This window comes from Narcine bancroftii, chromosome 6 (genome assembly GCF_036971445.1).
Source record: "Narcine bancroftii isolate sNarBan1 chromosome 6, sNarBan1.hap1, whole genome shotgun sequence".
Classification (NCBI taxonomy): domain Eukaryota; kingdom Metazoa; phylum Chordata; class Chondrichthyes; order Torpediniformes; family Narcinidae; genus Narcine; species Narcine bancroftii.
In genome coordinates, this window is record NC_091474.1 from 11,510,562 (window position 1) to 11,529,963 (window position 19,402).

The 19,402-nt window shown below is 42.8% G+C and overlaps 1 protein-coding gene and 1 long non-coding RNA gene across 9 annotated transcripts in view; one reads left to right on the top strand and one right to left on the bottom strand.

The window, feature by feature from the left end:
• The window catches only part of LOC138735709 (uncharacterized), a 54,035-nt gene that overhangs the window by 30,682 nt on the left and 3,951 nt on the right, over positions 1 to 19,402 (bottom strand). The gene's annotated exons all lie outside the window — the stretch shown is intronic.
• The window catches only part of kif3b (kinesin family member 3B), a 34,024-nt gene continuing 20,972 nt past the window's right edge, over positions 6,351 to 19,402 (top strand). For 4 of the 8 annotated variants that reach the window (XM_069883957.1, XM_069883962.1, XM_069883963.1 and 1 more), the window contains exons 1-2: positions 6,361 to 6,525; positions 13,448 to 14,892. In XM_069883957.1, the coding sequence (XP_069740058.1) occupies positions 13,498 to 14,892 (1,395 nt within the window). In that variant the 5' untranslated portion in view covers positions 6,361 to 6,525; positions 13,448 to 13,497. Of the gene's footprint in view, positions 6,526 to 10,398; positions 10,511 to 13,447; positions 14,893 to 19,402 lie in introns of all 8 variants that reach the window. The other 4 variants (XM_069883958.1, XM_069883960.1, XM_069883961.1 and 1 more) reach the window with 4 other exon arrangements.

Consider the following 19,402-nt stretch of genomic DNA (forward strand, 5'->3'; position numbering starts at 1 on the left):
ACAAAACACATTTTTTCTCCTAGAGTACTGTACCTCAGTGTAATACAGGGACTGATCCATCCTTCCCAGAGTAATACATAAAGGTTATTGTGACAGATCTATAATTACAAATATTGATTCTAGAACTGGACATCAACTAGGATTTAAACTCAGGCATAGAAGATCTGACAAGCTTAAGATGGTCCCAAGGCTATTTGTTCCACTGATCCCAGATCAAGACAGATGGGTAACAGGGATTTGAGTTTGACATCAAGTTTCTGGACTCTGATCATATTGGCAGAATGGAAATTTGCCACGGGCCCACTGTCACAGGTTCTGTGATGTATCTACAGGTTGCTCTTTGTAAAAGGTTGAAATAGTCCTAGGAAACCTATTACAGGGGCAGATTGCATGATTTACTGCCGAACAGCATGGAAGGTGACCTGTTGGGTCAGTATGTCATCATGGGTTCAAAACAAGCCATTTAATTTCCCATTTCTTTGCCAATATATTTCTCCACATTAATTACTTTGTCTTCTACCAATCTCCTACTCAATCCCAATACAATAATAGAATATTATATTGTAGGAACAGACCATATTTCTTCTGTATTTTGAGATCTGCATCTCATTATATCTGCTGGAATTTGAAGAGACGGGCTTCCCAGCTGCAGTAAATCAAGAGAACAAAATTACACTAAATTGCATGAATAGTGCTCTAAATTTTGAATGTAAGTACAAATGGTAGATATTGATGGAAATGTGGGAAAATGTTCAATGACAATCTGACAGAAAGAAGGGAGACTTGCCTGCACAAATATCATGTGATAATGAGGAAATAATTTGTTTTGTGATGTTGGATGAAGATTAACTTTTGGCCAGGGCATTGGAAATAATTAACAATTAAAAATGATGCTTTAGCTGGAAATAATTAGTTCTAGTGAAGGGTTATTTGACTTGAAACATTAACTCTGTTTCTTTTCCTCCAGATGCTGTCTGACTTGTTGATTGTTTCCAGCATTTTGAACCATTGAGTTTATTGTCACGTGTAGCAAGATACAGTGAAAAGCTTTATTTTGCATGTTCTCCTGGCAAGTTAATCCATATGTAAGCACAGCAGTTAGTGGAATGATAAAACAATGTTCTGGGTAGTGTTACAGTCAGTCAAAAAGTGCAGGCTACAGTGTTATTAGGACAAAGAGCAGGGTGTAGAAAAAGATACAGTTAAATACTGTAGGGAAACCATCTATTAACAAGGGAATCCTTCAATATATTGGCAGCCTGACGAAGGCAGCAAGAGGTATACATGGAGCTGATGGAAGGGAGGTTGATTCGTGTGGCGGGCTGAGCTGCATTCACGTTCTCTGCTGTTTCTTGCAGTTCTCATACCAAGCTGTGATGCATCCAGACAGGATACATTTACTTCTTTTATTTTCAGTTATGAAGGATAATTCCTTTGATCTCCTTCAAAATAGTGCTTTTCTAAAAATTCATATTTTTCTAAAACAGGCACTTGTGATCCCTTTGATAACTGCTGTATTGGTTTCAAATCTCAGGAGAAAGAAAACAAATATGCAGTAGACTGGTTTGTCAGCCAAGAATTTTACGTTCAAGCCTGCATTCTGTTCTTCTCTTAGACCAGTGGTTCTCAAACTTTTTCTTTCCACTCACATATCACTTTAAGTATTCCCTATGCCATAAGGGATTGCTTAAGGTGGTGTGTGGGTGGAAAGAAAAAGCTTGAAAACCACTGTGCAAGGTTTCATAACTCCAAAGGTAATGGGCCAATGACCATTTTTCTCAAGCAAAATATTTCAGTTGGGTCTAGAGCAGTGGTTCTCAACCTTCCCTTCCCACTCACACCTTAAGCAATCCCTTACTAATCACAGAGCACTGATGGCATAGGGAATACTTAAAGTGGTGTGTGAGTGGAAAGAAAAAAGGTTGAGAACCACTTAATTGTCCTTCAGGATCAGTAATAAATTGCTTCTACTCCAGAAGTGATTTATAAGGGTCAACGTGAACTTTCTGATTCAACAGCAAGAATTTTACCCACTAACCATGGCTGTTACAAGTGTTATAAAAGAATGTACATTGATTTTTGATCAGAGGCAAAAAATGGAAGCAACAAACGGAAAGCAATGAGTGCTTAGGGAAAGATTTGCAGAGGCGTCAAACAGACCTTTCCTTTAATATGAATGAAGTCCCAGCATCATTGAACAGTCACTTTTTTTTTAATGCATATTTCTTGATTTCAATCAACTATTTTGAAGATCTAGATGAATAAATGTATCCCACAGATGATGTTATCTTTCATTAAATGGTAGCATGAAGGGAAATGGAGCACAGACTAATTGTATTGGCAAATGAATTATTTCACTCATTCTCAGAATGACATCCTTCATAAGAACTAACAAATATAAGCTCTGGATCCAGCGGCATCATGGGTATTAGTATTCACACTATTAAGGACAACTCTAAGAGGCGGTGGCTCAATAAAGCAGCTTCTATCATCAGGGACCCTCACCAACCAGGCCATGTCCTTTTCTCCCTGCAACCATCAGGAAAAAGGTACAGGAACATGATGACACACACTGAACATACAAAAACAGCTTCTTCCCTTCTGCCATCGGATTTCTAAATGGGTAGTGAACCTATGGACACTTTCTCACTTTTTTTGTTTCTTTGCACGTGATTCTTTTTATCTTGTATTTACAAAATTTTAGTTTTTAGTATTTGCACCTCGTTCTGCACAACACTGCTGCCGCAAAACAACAAATTTTGTGAAACGTCTACAACAATAAACCTGATTCTGATTCGGATTCTGAAAGTATTCAAGTTTAGCAAACAAAAGTTAAGATACAAGCTAACAGAAAAATTCAAATTTCTGTAAAGGCTTCAAAGAATAATCTTTGAAAGGGTTTTTTCATTATTTGGTGAATTAATATAGTGTGTAAATTTGATAATAGAAATATATGAGAGGTTTAGACAATTGGGATACATCAATGAAGGTGGCTCATAAAACTTTGTTAATCCACATCGGAGTGGAAAACCTTTTGTTATTGTTTACCATTAAATCTTGTAACTTCCTGCTTAAGATCAACTGGAGTGCTAAACTAGGGAACATAATTCCTTTTCTGGACAATGTAATATTCTTGTCAACGTAGATATTTTCATGAAGCAGAACAGCAGCTCGACGCGTCTTTTCATGCGAGGGAGTGCTAATAAACTGAGAGAACTACTCAAGCCGAAAAAACTGAAAGCAAATTAACATTTCATTTGTGTGGTCAGTGATAAGACTGATTTTCTGCAGCATTAATCTGTGGCAACAAAGCTAAAGTTAGTCAACAAAAATAGTCAGGATGACCCAATTATCCATAAATATAAGCACTAAGGAGGAAAAAAATTATCTTTGTGTCATTTCATTAATATGGTTCTAAGATTGCCAAAACTCTTGTTTAGCCTCAGGCAGTTACCAGGGAATCAGTGACTATGGCATGATGTGTGTGCTTGGAATGGCAAACAATGGCTTTGTGTTTCCCAATATTTAATTGAAGGAAATTTCTGCACATTCAATATCAGATGTCATATAAGTTGCCCTACAACTGAGATCCATCTCAAAAAGGGGTAGATGTGAGTGTTCATGTACATGTGAAAAATAATAGTGTTTTGGAATGATTTTGTCAAAGTTAACATGCAAACAAAAATTAGGAGGAAACAAAAAAAAGGTCCCATTTATTGAGTTGGATGAAAGATCAGGTCTAAAATGTAATTATATGGGAGGAGGAACGGAAACCATTGCAAATGATTTTCTGACTTTAACTTTTGTATTGAGAAATTCTGAACATGATCCAGTCAATTCCTACAGGCAGGTTTAGAAGGATCATGAGAAATAGATTTCCTTTATCATAATTTTAAATGTGTGACAATGCAAATACCTTGAGAATCAGTTTGAAATAGACCCACAAGGACAACATTCAGCAATCCCTAAAATAACATTTTAAGAAAGGTATTTTGATTCAAAGAATTAACTTTGATTTTTGGACACTACAAGATATCTGGAATTCCTGCAAATTGTCAAATTGTCCCAAATTTTTAAGATCTCCAGGAAGTTTTAAAAATTACAGTAAAACAATGTTTTTTCAATTTTAATGCTTAATTATAAAGTATCATATCAGTAGCTGGCCACTTCAACAAAATTGGCCAGTGTACTAGATCTAAACAATGAGAATGGGAAATATTAGTCAACTGCATGTGCTTGGATATTTAGGAGGACATTCAAATGAACCTTTTTTGCATATATTAACATATTTTAAATGTAATGTTAAGTTCATAAAGAAGCAGAAACCAGTAAATACACTGTATTTCCTCTACTGACAGTATCTATAGGAGACATAATTTCAGAACGAGTGATCATCCATTTAACATGGGGATAAGAAGAAGTTCTTCCTCGTGTTTTGTTTATCTATAATATGATTAATAAAAAGATTGAAAAAGAAAAAATAATTGCTTCTCTTTGGGTGCCATGCATCTTAGGAATTCTCTCTGAGCCAGAAGAACAGAGGTAGAATCAATGAATATATTCAGTTGTGGTGAGTCATGGACATTTAAACTCCAAAGGAATTGAGCGGTATGGGGAGAAAGCAGGAAAGTGATGTTTTTGGGCAAGATTAGATCAGTCAACATTTTAAAGGGTGGTGAAGTAGGCTTGAGAAGATGGCCCCCTTACTCATGTTCCTATTTCTAATGTTCAATAACCTTGCCTGAAACTTAAAATGGTATATTTTATTCCTTAAGAAATACTGTTTATCAAACAAAATTCATCATCTTCATGAAAATAATTGATTTGGAGATAAATTAAAAACTCAAAAGGAAGCAGATGCTTACAGTAAAAATAACAACAGGCATTTGAGAATCTTTTAAAATTGTGTTAGAAAGAGTTCAGAAACTAGATAGAGAATCCGATGATTCTATGTCTAATTTCTGAAGGTCACTTTTGATCCAATATATTTACATCATTTTTTTTTACAAGGTATCCTTGATTAGAGGGAGGGGAGAGATTAGATTTAGTTTTAGGGATTTTTTTTGTTTCTTTTTTCCTTTTTTTTTAGATAAACGTTAATATGGATTTAATTATGGTTGTCATAGATCATATCATTAAATTAGACAGAATTTACCTTTTGTTTAGACCAAGGGATTGTCTAATGTAGTTTACTTGGTTTCTATCCAGAATTATTTTAAAGAAATATTGTTAAGTAAACAAATATCAATAGGTTTTCTATTTACATTTATATTAATTTGTGATATGTATCTGATATGACCTGTTATTTGCTTGATTAGAGGACTTTTTATGTAAGATTTATGTGTTATACTCAATAAAAATATTTTAAAAAGGAGTTGAGAGCCAACATATTCTGGTAAGTGTGAAAGACAAAAATGGCAAGATTAGAAATCCTCAGAAACCCCATTTACCTGGATTCAGATCATATCTCGTTTAATGCCTCCTATCCTGTCTCCAAGCATTTTGAACGTTCCCATCATCCCCATTTCTTTCACTTTTTTTTCTGACTGCCTGTTCCATATGCCCACTGCCTTCTATCCAAAGAATGTACTCCTCTTAAATCTTTCCCCTCACCTTTCATCTATGCATTCACCTTAAATTTCTACTCTGGGAAAAAGGTTGTGAATATTTCCATTATCTATGCCCCTCACAATTTTATAAACCCTATAGGATCCTCCTTGAGCCCCTGACGCTCCAGGGAGAAGACTACCTCCAACCTTTCCGATCTCTTCTTATAATTCAAACCTGCCAGTCCTGACAACATCCTCGTGAACCTTTTCTGTACCCATCCAGCTGAATTATATTTTTCTTAAAGCTGGGTGACCAGAACTACACACAAAACTGCAGGCTCGTAAACCTGATGTCCCGGCTTCTGTACTGCGGTAAACAAGGGGTGAAGAGCTCAGGCCCAAACTGTATGCAACTCATTATTTTGCTTTCCATGGATGGAGCGTGACCTGCTGAGTTCCTCCAGCGCTTTTGAGTACTCAGTGTCCGGACCAATGAAGAAAATCATGCCAATGCATCTTCATCACCATGTCTACCTGCACCCTCAAATCTCTTTGATCTACCACACTCTCCATTCACCCTTGTTTAACCTCCCAAAGTGCAAAACCTCACACTTGTCACTGTTAAATTCCATTACATTTCTATTCATCATATGTTCTTGCAAAATAAAGTTGCTTGTTTCGACCGCAAGAGTCAATAGAATAGGGTGGATTGCCCCGTGTCCAGAACGTTGGACACCAGTGATCCACTCCAGCGGGAATCCAGTCCTCAGTTTGGACCTGATCTGGATTCCCGGTTCCGGACTTTCCTTCTCATCCGGGCCCCGTGTTTCCTGCGCTAATGGCTGACTGCATCTGAGGGAACAGGTAGAGCGACGGACACGCTTGATTCCTCCTTTTCCTTCAGTCGGGGTCGCCACCCGTTCGGCTGCGAGGGTGTCGGGGACCCCAATTGGACGCAGCGACCGGCATGTGAGCGGTTAGTTGGGTGACTGGGCCCAGCGCCTTGTCTGGCCGTTGCTAGGCCGCTGGTGATGGAGGGCTCAGGTGGAGACGGACACTGGCTGGCGGCCCCACCTCGTCAGGAAAGGCTGCCGCGCACTGGCTCACTGGCATGGGACAAGGGGGCAAAGGAGTCCAGCGTGTTTGGGGGGGGGTGGGGGGGAGGAGTCGGGCTGGAGGGGGGGGTGGGGGAGGAGTCGGGCTGGAGGGGGGGGTGGGGGAGGAGTCGGGCTGGAGGTGGGGGTGGGGGAGGTCGGGCTGGAGGTGGGGGTGGGGGAGGTCGGGCTGGAGGTGGGGGTGGGGGAGGTCGGGCTGGAGGTGGGGGAGGAGTCGGGCTGGAGGTGGGGGAGGTCGGGCTGGAGGTGGGGGAGGTCGGGCTGGAGGTGGGGGAGGTCGGGCTGGAGGTGGGGGAGGTCGGGCTGGAGGTGGGGGTGGGGGAGGAGTCGGGCTGGAGGTGGGGGAGGTCGGGCTGGAGGTGGGGGAGGTCGGGCTGGAGGTGGGGGAGGTCGGGCTGGAGGTGGGGGTGGGGGAGGAGTCGGGCTGGAGGTGGGGGTGGGGGAGGAGTCGGGCTGGAGGTGGGGGTGGGGGAGGAGTCGGGCTGGAGGTGGGGGTGGGGGAGGAGTCGGGCTGGGGGTTGGGGGGAGGAGTCGGGCTGGAGGTGGGTTGGGGGGAGGAGTCGGGCTGGAGGTGGGGTGGGGGGAGGAGTCGGGCTGGAGGTGGGGTGGGGGGAAGTCAGGCTGGAGTCGGGGTGGGGGAGGAGTCGGGGTGGGGGAGGAGTCGGGCTGGGGGAGGAGTCGGGCTGGGGGAGGAGTCGGGCTGGGGAGGAGTCGGGCTGGGGGAGGAGTCGGGCTGGGGGAGGAGTCGGGCTGGGGAGGAGTCGGGCTGGGGGAGGAGTCGGGCTGGAGGTGGGGGTGGGGGAGGAGTCGGGCTGGAGGTGGGGGTGGGGGAAGTCGGGCTGGAGGTGGGGGTGGGGGAGGTCGGGCTGGGGGCTGGAGGTGGGGGTGGGGGAGGTCGGGCTGGAGGTGGGGGTGGGGGGAGGAGTCGGGCTGGAGGTGGGGGTGGGGGGAGGAGTCGGGCTGGAGGTGGGGGTGGGGGAGGAGTCGGGCTGGAGGTGGGGGTGGGGGAGGAGTCGGGCTGGAGTTGGGGGTGGGGGAGGAGTCGGGTTGGGGGGAGGAGTCGGGCTGGAGGTGGGTTGGGGGGAGGAGTCGGGCTGGAGGTGGGGTGGGGGGAGGAGTCGGGCTGGAGGTGGGGTGGGGGGAAGTCAGGCTGGAGTCGGGGTGGGGGGAAGTCAGGCTGGAGTCGGGGTGGGGGAGGAGTCGGGGTGGGGGAGGAGTCGGGGTGGGGGAGGAGTCGGGGTGGGGGAGGAGTCGGGGTGGGGGAGGAGTCGGGCTGGGGGAGGAGTCGGGCTGGGGGAGGAGTGCTGGGGGAGGAGTCGGGCTGGGGGAGGAGTCGGGCTGGGGGAGGAGTCGGGCTGGGGAGGAGTCGGGCTGGGGAGGAGTCGGGCTGGGGGAGGAGTCGGGCTGGGGGAGGAGTCGGGCTGGGGGAGGAGTCGGGCTGGGGGAGGAGTCGGGCTGGGGGAGGAGTCGGGCTGGGGAGGAGTCGGGCTGGGGGAGGAGTCGGGCTGGGGGAGGAGTCGGGCTGGGGGAGGAGTCGGGCTGGGGGAGGAGTCGGGCTGGGGGAGGAGTCGGGCTGGGGGAGGAGTCGGGCTGGGGGAGGAGTCGGGCTGGGGGAGGAGTCGGGCTGGGGGAGGAGTCGGGCTGGGGGAGGAGTCGGGCTGGGGGAGGAGTCGGGCTGGGGGAGGAGTCGGGCTGGGGGAGGAGTCGGGCTGGGGGAGGAGTCGGGCTGGGGGAGGAGTCGGGCTGGGGGAGGAGTCGGGCTGGGGGAGGAGTCGGGCTGGGGGAGGAGTCGGGCTGGGGGAGGAGTCGGGCTGGGGGAGGAGTCGGGCTGGGGGAGGAGTCGGGCTGGGGGAGGAGTCGGGCTGGGGGAGGAGTCGGGCTGGGGGAGGAGTCGGGCTGGGGGAGGAGTCGGGCTGGGGGAGGAGTCGGGCTGGGGGAGGAGTCGGGCTGGGGGAGGAGTCGGGCTGGGGGAGGAGTCGGGCTGGGGGAGGAGTCGGGCTGGGGGAGGAGTCGGGCTGGGGGGAGGAGTCGGGCTGGGGGGAGGAGTCGGGCTGGGGGAGGAGTCGGGCTGGGGGTGGGGGAGGAGTCGGGCTGGGGGTGGGGGAGGAGTCGGGCTGGGGGTGGGGGAGGAGTCGGGCTGGAGGTGGGGGGAGGTGTCGGGCTGGAGGTGGGGTGGGGGGAGGAGTCAGGCTGGAGGTGGGGTGGGGGGAGGAGGCAGACTGGAGGTGGGGGTGGGGGGAGGAAGCAGGCTGGAGGTGGGGGGGAGGACGGGCTGGAGGTGGGTGTGGGGGGAGGTCGGGGTGGGGGTGGGGGTGGGTGGGGCTGGAGGTGGGGGTGGGTGGGGCTGGGGTGGGGGGAGGTCGGGCTGGAGGTGGGGGTGGGTGGGGCTGGGGTGGGTTGGTGGGAGGGGGTGGGGGGAGGAGTCAGGCTGGAGGTGGGGGTGGGAGGAGTCAGGCTGGAGAAACATAAAGTGCTTGTAAACAAAAAAAAATTGTACAGTACACTGCACACCTATAAAATTGAAAAAAAAATTCTAAGAGCTAACAAAGATATGAACTGGGAGAAAAAGTTCATAAAGTTTTGATCTGGCAATTGAGAGCTGAATTTGGGAACAATAAATTCAATCCAAACTAAAATGGGCTTAGTTTCACTTAACCCAACAGAAATCAGTGATACCTTTAAACAGTTTTATACAAACCTATAAAAATCAGAGTTCCCATGAGACCAAAGATTGATGACTTTCTATCCATTGTTGAACTATCGAAACTTGATCAAGCAAATTTGGACCTTCCCTTCAAAAGAAATTGAAAAATCCTTTGGGCTCACTGCAGTCCAGTAAGTCACCAGGGGAGGATGGTTTCCTGCCAGAATTTTATCAAAAATTTAAGAATCTAGTTATACTCCTTATCATGGATATAATTAACTTAGCATCCAAAACTAAGCTCTCCATGAATCATTTTCTACTGCCATAATTACTGTGATTCATTTAAAAAAAAACAGGGACCCATTAAAATTCTCCTAATGTTTGACCCATTTCATTACTAAACTCAGATTACAAATTGATTTCTAAGGCCCTAGCTAACAGGCTTTGCCAGTACTTCTCAAAATTTATTTTGAAACATCGGTCAGCCAACAACCTATGATGACTCTTCACTATTATCCATGATGCAATAAGACTTTTTTTGTTACCTTCAGTTAAAATCTTTCCTTACAGCCAATTTGGGCCCTGAAATAACTCTATTGGGACTCAATGAAAAGGAGAAACTACTCCAAGAAGAAATATATATTTTTATTTATTAATGAGTGAGAGCCCACAGCCATATTTGCATAAATCTAGGATGAGATGGGAGTGAGTCTTAGACACAACAATTGATGAACAACTCTGGTCAGATCTATGTCAGGGAAGTATGTTGGCAACTATCAATGCCAGGTTTGGATTGGTCCATTATAATTTTCTCTCTCAACTGTACCTCACCCCACAGAAATTACACCTATATAAACTTGAATTATCAGAGATGTGTTTTTGGTGTGGTATAGAGGTTGGTTCCTTTGTACATTCTACTTGGCTTTGCATGAAGGTGAAGCTCTTTAGGGATGACCTCTGTGACACCCTAACCAAGATCACAGGAGTCACCTTCTCCAGAGTTTTGTCTTCTGGAGAACTTTACTATGGTTGGTAGATCACTAACTAATTCTCAACTCAAATTCACAAAAATTGCCTTGTGTATATCCAGGAAATGCTTAGCAATAACATGGAAGTTCGATTTCCATCTACTCATGGATAAGTGGTCTTTGGAAATGAATAGCTGCATCTCACTTGAAAAGGACACATACAATCTCAGGAAGGTATATTACACCTTCCTAAAAATCTGGCAGCTTTATTTAGAGCATATAGGTACATATTAGAGGGGGTGGAGGGATGGGTTCTCTTGACGTTTTTTTATTTGGTATGATTGTTAATTGTTAAATGTATTTAAAATGATAAATATTACAAAAAATCCCCTGCAGTAATGTAGTCATTTTTCATGGTTGCTTAAAGCTGTAGCAGCAAAAGCAGCTGCTTTGTGGTGAGTACTGTGACAGAATATATATATGTTTTTGGGAGATAAATTGGGGCAGGTTTGTTAGTGTAGGTCACATACAAACACTTTAAAAAACAGATCTTATTTAAAATACTGGAGCTCTGCTCATGCTAGACATGTTGGGGCCAACAGCTTTGGAGAGTGTCCAAGAGACTTCACTACTGAATTGTGGTTTACAAAAAGGCAACAGATGAAAAAACTTGTCAAAGCTGCAGGTTGTCTGGAGAGGAACTTGCTATTCTAGAAAGGTCATATGGTTTTGCAAGCAGAGAGAGTCAAACAGGCATTCTCTCTAAGAGAGAGAGACAGACACAAAGAATTCAATGTTACAGTCAGCAGCAGCAACTGGGACTGGAACAGGACAAGCTGGCAAGATTTTGGAAGATGGGTTGTGAGTGCTTAGTTCAGCCTGGTCAAAGCCCTTGTGGTTCATGCAAGAGGAGAGGACTGGCTGGCTAATGTTTCACTTGGAATAAGTGAAACCAAAAGGAACTCTGTGGTGACCTGAAAGAAAGAGGTTCTCATCTGGAAAACCCTGATGGGGCAAGTTTCTTCGGCAAGACACTGGAGTGGTTGATTAAAGGAATCAGTTGTGGGTGTCCATCGTACAACAAATCTCTCTCTGAAAACTGACAAGATCTTTCCTGAGTGGTAACCATTTACTTTTCAAGCCCCAAAGCCTGGTGAACTTCATAAATGTTAAACTCTGTGCACAGTCTAAGAATTGCCTGCAACCAGTGAAATTGGACTGTGAACCAAAGAACTTTTCTGAACTTATGCACACATTACAGACATGTGTACTTAGCATTAGAAGGGGGCTAAGTTAGGTTAGTTAAGTTAATAGTGATAAGTTAGTGTGATTCTGTTCTCATGTTTAAAGATAATTAAAAGCAACCTTCGTTTAATTAACCATTTGTCTTGGTGAATATCTATTGCTGCTAGGTTTTGGGGTCCTCTGCGCTCGTAACAGTACAATTCTCCCACATACCTAGTGATATAAGCTGAGATCTAAAATTTTGACTGAGAATAAATTCCTTGGGAATTAGTAGATGAAGATTTTACTGCCACATATAAGTAATACTGCTTATTCCTGTGGGGTACCAAAGTGATCTGGGAATTAAAATCTGCCAGAGTAGGACTATGATGTTGTGTATCCGGATTTATACTGCATTGGGTGATATTCACCAACTGTATATTGGCACTGTGCCAAAGTATGTCAAAACATATACTCATTCTAGCAGTCTTTGTTCTCCAATACTCCAATAATTCCTTCTACAATAAAACCCCTGGTATCGGGCACCTACAGGGATCAGTAGATGCTGGATAAGTGAATTTTCTGGTGTCTTGCGTTGGTGTGATTGGGCGAATTAACAATGAACTATTTTAAACCTGTATTTTTTACCAATTTATTTTCTGTGATTTTTTTTTTGCTGGTTGCTTGTATTCTGGATAACAGGGGTTTTACTGTACTTAGACCACCAGCACTGTAGGCTGCTATGCTGGGAATTAGTTCTGAAATCCTGCCCACCTCTGGCTCTTCTCCCCAACAACAAATTACTGCTAAAATGTGGGTCTCAGGGCTACACCCTGCCCAGCGAGTTCTGAGCATTCCATTACTGGAGACTGAAAGGGGCTGCTCTGTATGGTTGGAAGTGATGGAAGATGCTGTCTTTCCTCTTTATTTGGCTTCACAATTGTTAACTCTGAGATTATTCAAATGGAAAAAGATCTCAATGGGTGGGGGTGTGGAGCCAAACAAACAATGACCAGCTTCCATCAGGTAGTGACAAGAGAAACATGTATGGGTGGCACAGTTGGTGGAGCTGTTACAGTGCCAATGTCCAGGATTCTAATCTGGTGCTTTCTGTGAGGAATTTGTACATTCTCCCATGTCTGCGTAGGGTTTTAGGTCAATTAGGTGTAATTGGACTCGTGGGTTGAAAGGGCCTGTTACCATGCTGTCTGTCTAAATTTAAATGTGGAACAGGAACTGCATTCCCAAGCAGAGGTAGCACTTGACATGATATCAGTGCACACATTAAAAACCAACATGCAGGCAAGTCCTCATTTGGAATGAGATGAGAAAGTCATTCACACTGACTGCCATTAAATTGCATTAACCCTGGCATAGTTGATTATTTCAAAGGCCCCAAATGGGTTATTTTTGCCGCTATATCGTTAATTAGATGAGTGCTTGCAATCATTTTTATCCAGTCATGAAATGAATGACCTTGACACTATTCTGATGTTCCCATTCTCACAGATGCTAGTTTAAACTATAATCAACTTCACATGATACATGAATGAAATGGATAAAATATTATTCAGAAAATGTTTTGATTTTAATACTAAAAGAACTTTGCTCTGTGACGGCCAAATCCCAAACAATTTCTCAAATGTGCAACTAAGGACTAGGTTGAGGGCAGTTTCGCCATGTAAACTGGTCCTGTTCAAGTGTAATGCTTGCCACCATGTGGTCAAGAGGAAAAATGATCAGTATGAATAATAGCTATATCTATTTACCAGGAATTAATAAATATAGTATCTTGGGTTCAATCATTTAAACATGGATCATGAACAATTAATGCTATAGTTTGGGCAAGATGGAAATATTCAGAAATACTTTCCTGAGTTGATCTAGAATTTTCTGTATTTATTTGAATTGTAGTATGATGCTAATAATTGCTAAATCTCTTTGCAGCTGCTTATTAGCAAGAACAATTCTTGGAATTTGGATTTTTCCACGACACGATGTCAAAGTTAAGAAGTTCTGAATCAGTGAAGGTGGTTGTGCGATGCAGACCCATGGATGAGAAGGAAGTTTCAGGTGGCTACGAAAGAATTGTTCGCATAGATGTAAAATTGGGTCAGATTTTGGTGAAAAATCCCAAAGGAAGTCCCAGTGAATTGCCCAAGACATTCACATTTGATGCCGTGTATGACCACAATTCTAAACAAGTAGAATTGTATGATGAGACTTTTCGGCCCCTTGTGGAATCCGTTCTATTGGGTTTTAATGGGACGATTTTTGCTTATGGACAAACAGGAACTGGGAAAACATATACAATGGAGGGAATCCGTTCAGACCCTGAAAAAAGAGGCGTTATCCCAAATTCATTTGAACACATATTCACGCACATATCTCGTTCACAAAATCAGCAGTATTTGGTTAGGGCATCATATCTAGAGATTTACCAAGAGGAAATAAAAGATTTACTAGCAAAAGATCAAACTAAGAGATTGGAGTTAAAGGAAAGGCCAGACACTGGTGTATATGTCAAAGACCTGTCCTCTTTTGTGACAAAGAATGTGAAAGAAATTGAACATGTCATGAATGTTGGCAATCAAAATCGATCTGTTGGTGCTACTAACATGAATGAACACAGCTCACGTTCCCATGCCATCTTTGTGATAACAGTTGAGTGCAGTGAAGTTGGACTTGATGGAGAGAACCATATTCGTGTTGGAAAGTTGAATCTAGTCGACCTTGCTGGCAGCGAAAGGCAGGCTAAAACTGGAGCTCAAGGTGATCGGTTAAAGGAAGCAACAAAGATAAACCTTTCTCTCTCTGCCCTGGGCAATGTGATATCTGCACTTGTGGATGGTAAAAGCACTCACATTCCTTACAGAGATTCAAAGCTAACTCGATTACTTCAGGACTCATTAGGAGGGAATGCCAAAACTGTGATGGTGGCAAATATTGGTCCTGCATCTTATAACTGTGAAGAGACTCTTACGACACTAAGATATGCAAATCGTGCAAAGAACATTAAGAATAAACCAAGAGTAAATGAAGATCCGAAAGATGCCCTTTTAAGAGAGTTCCAAGAAGAGATAGCTCGACTGAAAGCTCAACTAGAGAAACGAGGTGTGGGCAAGCGAAAGAAAAAGAATCGAAGGAGGCAGGGAGGAGAAGGAGAGGAGGATATGGAGGAAGATGATGGAGAAGATGAAGAAAGAATTAAAAATGAACCAGAATATTGGAGGGCCCAACAGGAAAAGTTGGAGAGAGAGAAGCGAGCCATTTTAGATGACCACAGCTTAGTGGCAGAAGAAAAACAGAAGTTATTGCGTGAAAAGGAGAAAAAGATGGGAGATGTGCGAAGGGAGAGGGAAGCCTCTGAAGCACTTGCTACTAAAATTAAGGTACCATAATGAGCTATTGCATGATTTCTTAGCTTAAAGCAGGGAATTTTCATTGGTAATATTTTGAAGTGTATAAATAAAACCAGTTGAAATAAAAAATAAGTGTGAAATAATAAAATCTTGGATTATATCGTGCCCAGTATGATGAGTTAAAGGAAGCAACGAGGGATTAAAAACTCCTTTCTAAATCATGTGTTTGGAAAAGAATGTATTTGCCTCCCAATAATCATCAGGCATCTGAAAAAAGAAGCCAGTGTGTTGATATGAACTGTTTTCACTTTATTTGTAATATTATATTGTCAGATAACACATTGTGATTAGTTTTGCTAAGTCGATCCAGTATAAGGATCACTGCTTATGAAAGATGTTGTAATTAAGCATCATATAGCCATAAGATTACCATCAATTTTTTTTTCCCAGCCTTCAATATCTGCAGCACTTAAAAAGCTGCTGTTCCTGAACGCCACAATGAAAGTAAAAGTTGTGCTTAATGTATGCGTTGAACAATTAGTGATTGATGCAAGTGGATGGCTGAGGTTATAAAGTCAGTTCATTTATTAGTCAGGTAATCTAATCAGAATGCTATTTTAAGGATAATAAACTCATATACCTGTAAGGATTGCATTTAATATAAATATGGTCTTTACAGGGATGCTTGCTTAGGAACTTTAGCAGATTGTTATTTCAAATTTGAAGAACTTAATGGCTGATTATTTGGAGAACTTGATGGCATAAGAACTCGATAGTTAGTTTAAAATGTTCAAGCCTTTTCCCAACATTCAGTTCAGCTCCATTTTGTGTGGTTAGATTTAAAGTCTAATCTCCACATTTGCATATTTTGAGTGATTTCCTCTACATAACTTGTAAACAAGATTGAGAAATTCACAGTACATTGTATCTAGAGTTTAGAAGGTAGTAGAATTATCTCCGCTTCCATACTGTGATATCTTAGAAAAATATAATATAAATTTCCAATTAACATACAATTAATGCTACTAAAGAGACTGCCAGGACTTCCTATACCACTTACACCTGAAACATCAGTCAATCTACTTCTATAAATGATTATTGTCTCTGCATTTCCAGTTTTCTTTTTCATTTCTGACATTAAAACTTTGGTACAATTTTCCACATTTTATCATGCCATTTATTTAATCTTAAAATAGTGACCTGTAGCACCTTTTTAACTCTTCAATCTTAAATATTATTAACGATTGAAAATTAGGAACAGGCAATTAAATGCTGGTTTGTCCTGTGACCACCCCCCCCCCCCCCAACATTCCTTAAATAAATAAAAAGATCAAATCTTGCCTCTCTTCCATTTCATTTTTTGTTTTCCTCATTCAAATTCTATCAGTATGATTACTGTTTCCCATTTTGCAAGGATTCTGTATTGGTGTAAAACACGTGACATTTAATTCAAAATGTGGCGTTTTCCATGCGATTCCCCCATACTACCTTGTACTTGGCATAGGGTTTATCCATTAATTACACTCTGTTCTCAGATGCTTGACAAATGCAGTTCTCTTCCTATCCAAGCTCTTTTTTTAAAAATTACCTAACATGGTGGCATTATTGTGTTCAGGAAGAAATGTCACTGATCTGAGGAATATAAATTCAGTCAATTTAGTTACTTCAGGCTTCAGAAATTCTCAGTGGGATTGTAAAATGCTAGCTAGTTCATTATGTCTTGTCTTTGGAGAAAATCTCTCCTGACTGAGTCTCTTTTGCAAGCAGACCAATAAGACATCCCTTACATAGTACAAGTAAGAGTATGTACTTAAGTGCAGAATTCCAGAGAGAGAGATCAGTTGTTACAGAGCAAAGGCAACATAATCTTGCTATTTTGGGGTTCATTCAAGAGTCTGAAATGGTGGGAAAGGAATCTGGGTGGAACATGATTTTGTACTCTTAAATCTTCTCCCTAGTGGGAGGGGAGTGTTTTATTTTTACACAGAAATCTCACTATATTTCTGTAATGAAGACCCGCCAATATGCCAGCTTTGGTCATTCACACTGAAACGAGCAAATCCTGCAATTTTCTGAGTTAGTGTGGCTTTTCACACAGCAAGCCGGCATTGAGGGAGCAAAAGAAGCAGGACGTGTAACTCCACTGTGTCAACACCTATTGTGATGTATAATATGTGCGTCGGACCTAGCCTACAAAACAAAATGGCGGTTGATCTTGATGTGCCTATGATACTAGCGATGAACATATATAGCACTCTTTGAGTACAGGCTAATTTCCTGCGCTTCATTCATGATGCACAGATGGACGCAGAATCCATGTGAGCACCATATTAGTGCGATCAGAAATGCATTGGAGGAGAATTTGAAAAGAAGCAGGGAGCAGTTTGAACCAGAAACGTGCGTGGACTTTAGACGCCGTAGACGTTTCCTTCTTGTGAGTCAATTTACGCTATTGTCAGATAGAAACATGGAGGAGAGAGAGACCACACGGGCCCATGTTCTGGTCTAATGTCCTAAACAATTTTGATGAAGATGAGTGGAGGTGTCTTCTCCGTATGTCTCAGGACTCTTTGACTTTGTATTGGAATTCATTGAGCCACACCTGAGGCGCAACACAACAAATTGGCGACAGCTCTGGAACCTCAGCTTAGACTCACTGTTACTTTGTGAATATCGATCCATAAGTTGTATTTTGGTGTCGGTGTGGCGACTGTATATGCTGATATGCCAAATTACTGGAGAATTGAAGAGGGCCCTATTTAACATTTTCTTGTCCTGCTAAATGGTGCACAACTCAAGGAGACAATGGATGGATTTGCAGTACTACAATCAGAAAGGCCGGCACTTCATTGTTCTTCAGGCTGTTATAGATCACAAGTACTGGTAAGGATCATGCCCCAAGTTACAATTATTGCCTCTTTATCAATTAATGTGTTTCATATGTCTAAACACAGACTTTTTGTTGTTCCAGCTTCATAGATGTGGTTGTGGGTTGGCCTGGTCACACCCAAGATGCCTGAGTTTTAGCAAACTCACCCATCTACAGAAAGGCTGAAGATCAAGGGGGAGGGTAACCTCTTCCCAAGTGAAGTAAGTTAATATACCCCACCCTACAGTGATTTATGTGTTGTCCTCAGAGATTGCATAAGGCACTTATACATCTACGTTGCTCTGCCTACAGAAATCCAAAACTGTTAATGGAGTGGAGATCCCCGTGCATCTAATTGGAGACCCAGTTGTCCTACTCAGGAAGTGGTTGATGAAGGGGTTCACTAACTACCACGCACTTGATCAACGGCAGCGTAGCTATAACTTCCATTTGAGTTCGGCAAAGATGGTAGTAGAAAATGCTGTCTGAAATATCATAGGTGGTTGGAGGTGTCTGACCAAGTGACTTGGTATTTATACCACTTTTATATCAGACGTTGTTTTCTGCCGTGTTTTACACAATATATGTTAAATCAACAAGGAACACTTCTTGCCTGAGTGGAACACTGATCTACACAATCTTCCTGAGGAGCCTGATCAGGTTGCATATCAGGGTGCATAAGCACACTGTCACCAGGAAATCCGTGAGGCAATAATGTACCTTTTGTAAGCAATTAAGTTTTTTTTTAGATTTTTTATTGAAGCAAAATAGCCATATTTTTAGATACATAAGAAAAAAAACACACAAGCAAACAAAATGCTCCCTCTCACCCACCCACAAACCTGGTATGGTAGAAATTTCTCCCACATTCACAATTGAAAAATAGCAAAAATAAAATTTGATCCAGTGAGGTCCTAATGTATATTTAAGGTATATATTACTACATTAAGCAGATAGTAGGAGTATGGGAGGACAGGTATCCGTACCAATTCAGTAGCGAGGATGTGTAATGATTTTAATAAGGCCAAAAAAGGTCCCCTTATTTTTTCATATATTGCTGGTTTCCTCCTTACACAAGATCTTTAGAGGGGTACTGTAGAATATTAACTTATTTAACCATTGCCACTGTGAAGGAGGGAGTTCAGATTTTCAGTTTTGTAGGATACTCTTTTTTTCCAGCTGTGGCCACAAGCGATGTAAAGTATTTTCTATTGTGGTTCACATTAAGACCTTGTACATCTCCCAAAATCCATACCCTAGGGCAATGCTTCTCAACCTTTGTCTTTCCACTCACATACCACTTTAAATAATCCCTATGCCATTGGTGCTCTGTGATTAGTAAGGGATTGTTTAAGGTGAGTGGGAAGGGAAGGTTGAGAATCACTGCTCTCGACCCAAATGTTACTGAAATATTTGGCTTGAGAAAAATTGTCATTGGCCCGTTTCCTTTGGAGTGAGGAAACCGTGCACATAACGAGTCAATTAGGTACAATAAAACAGTGGTTTTCAAACTTTTTCTTTCCATTCACATACCACCTTAAGCAATCCTTAAATTTTGGTTTTTATAATATCTGAGGTTATTTTAGCAATGTATTTCCAAAAGTCTTCCAGATAAGAGCAATTCCAAAGCATATGAAGTAATTCTCCATCACAACTTTAACATCTCTGACA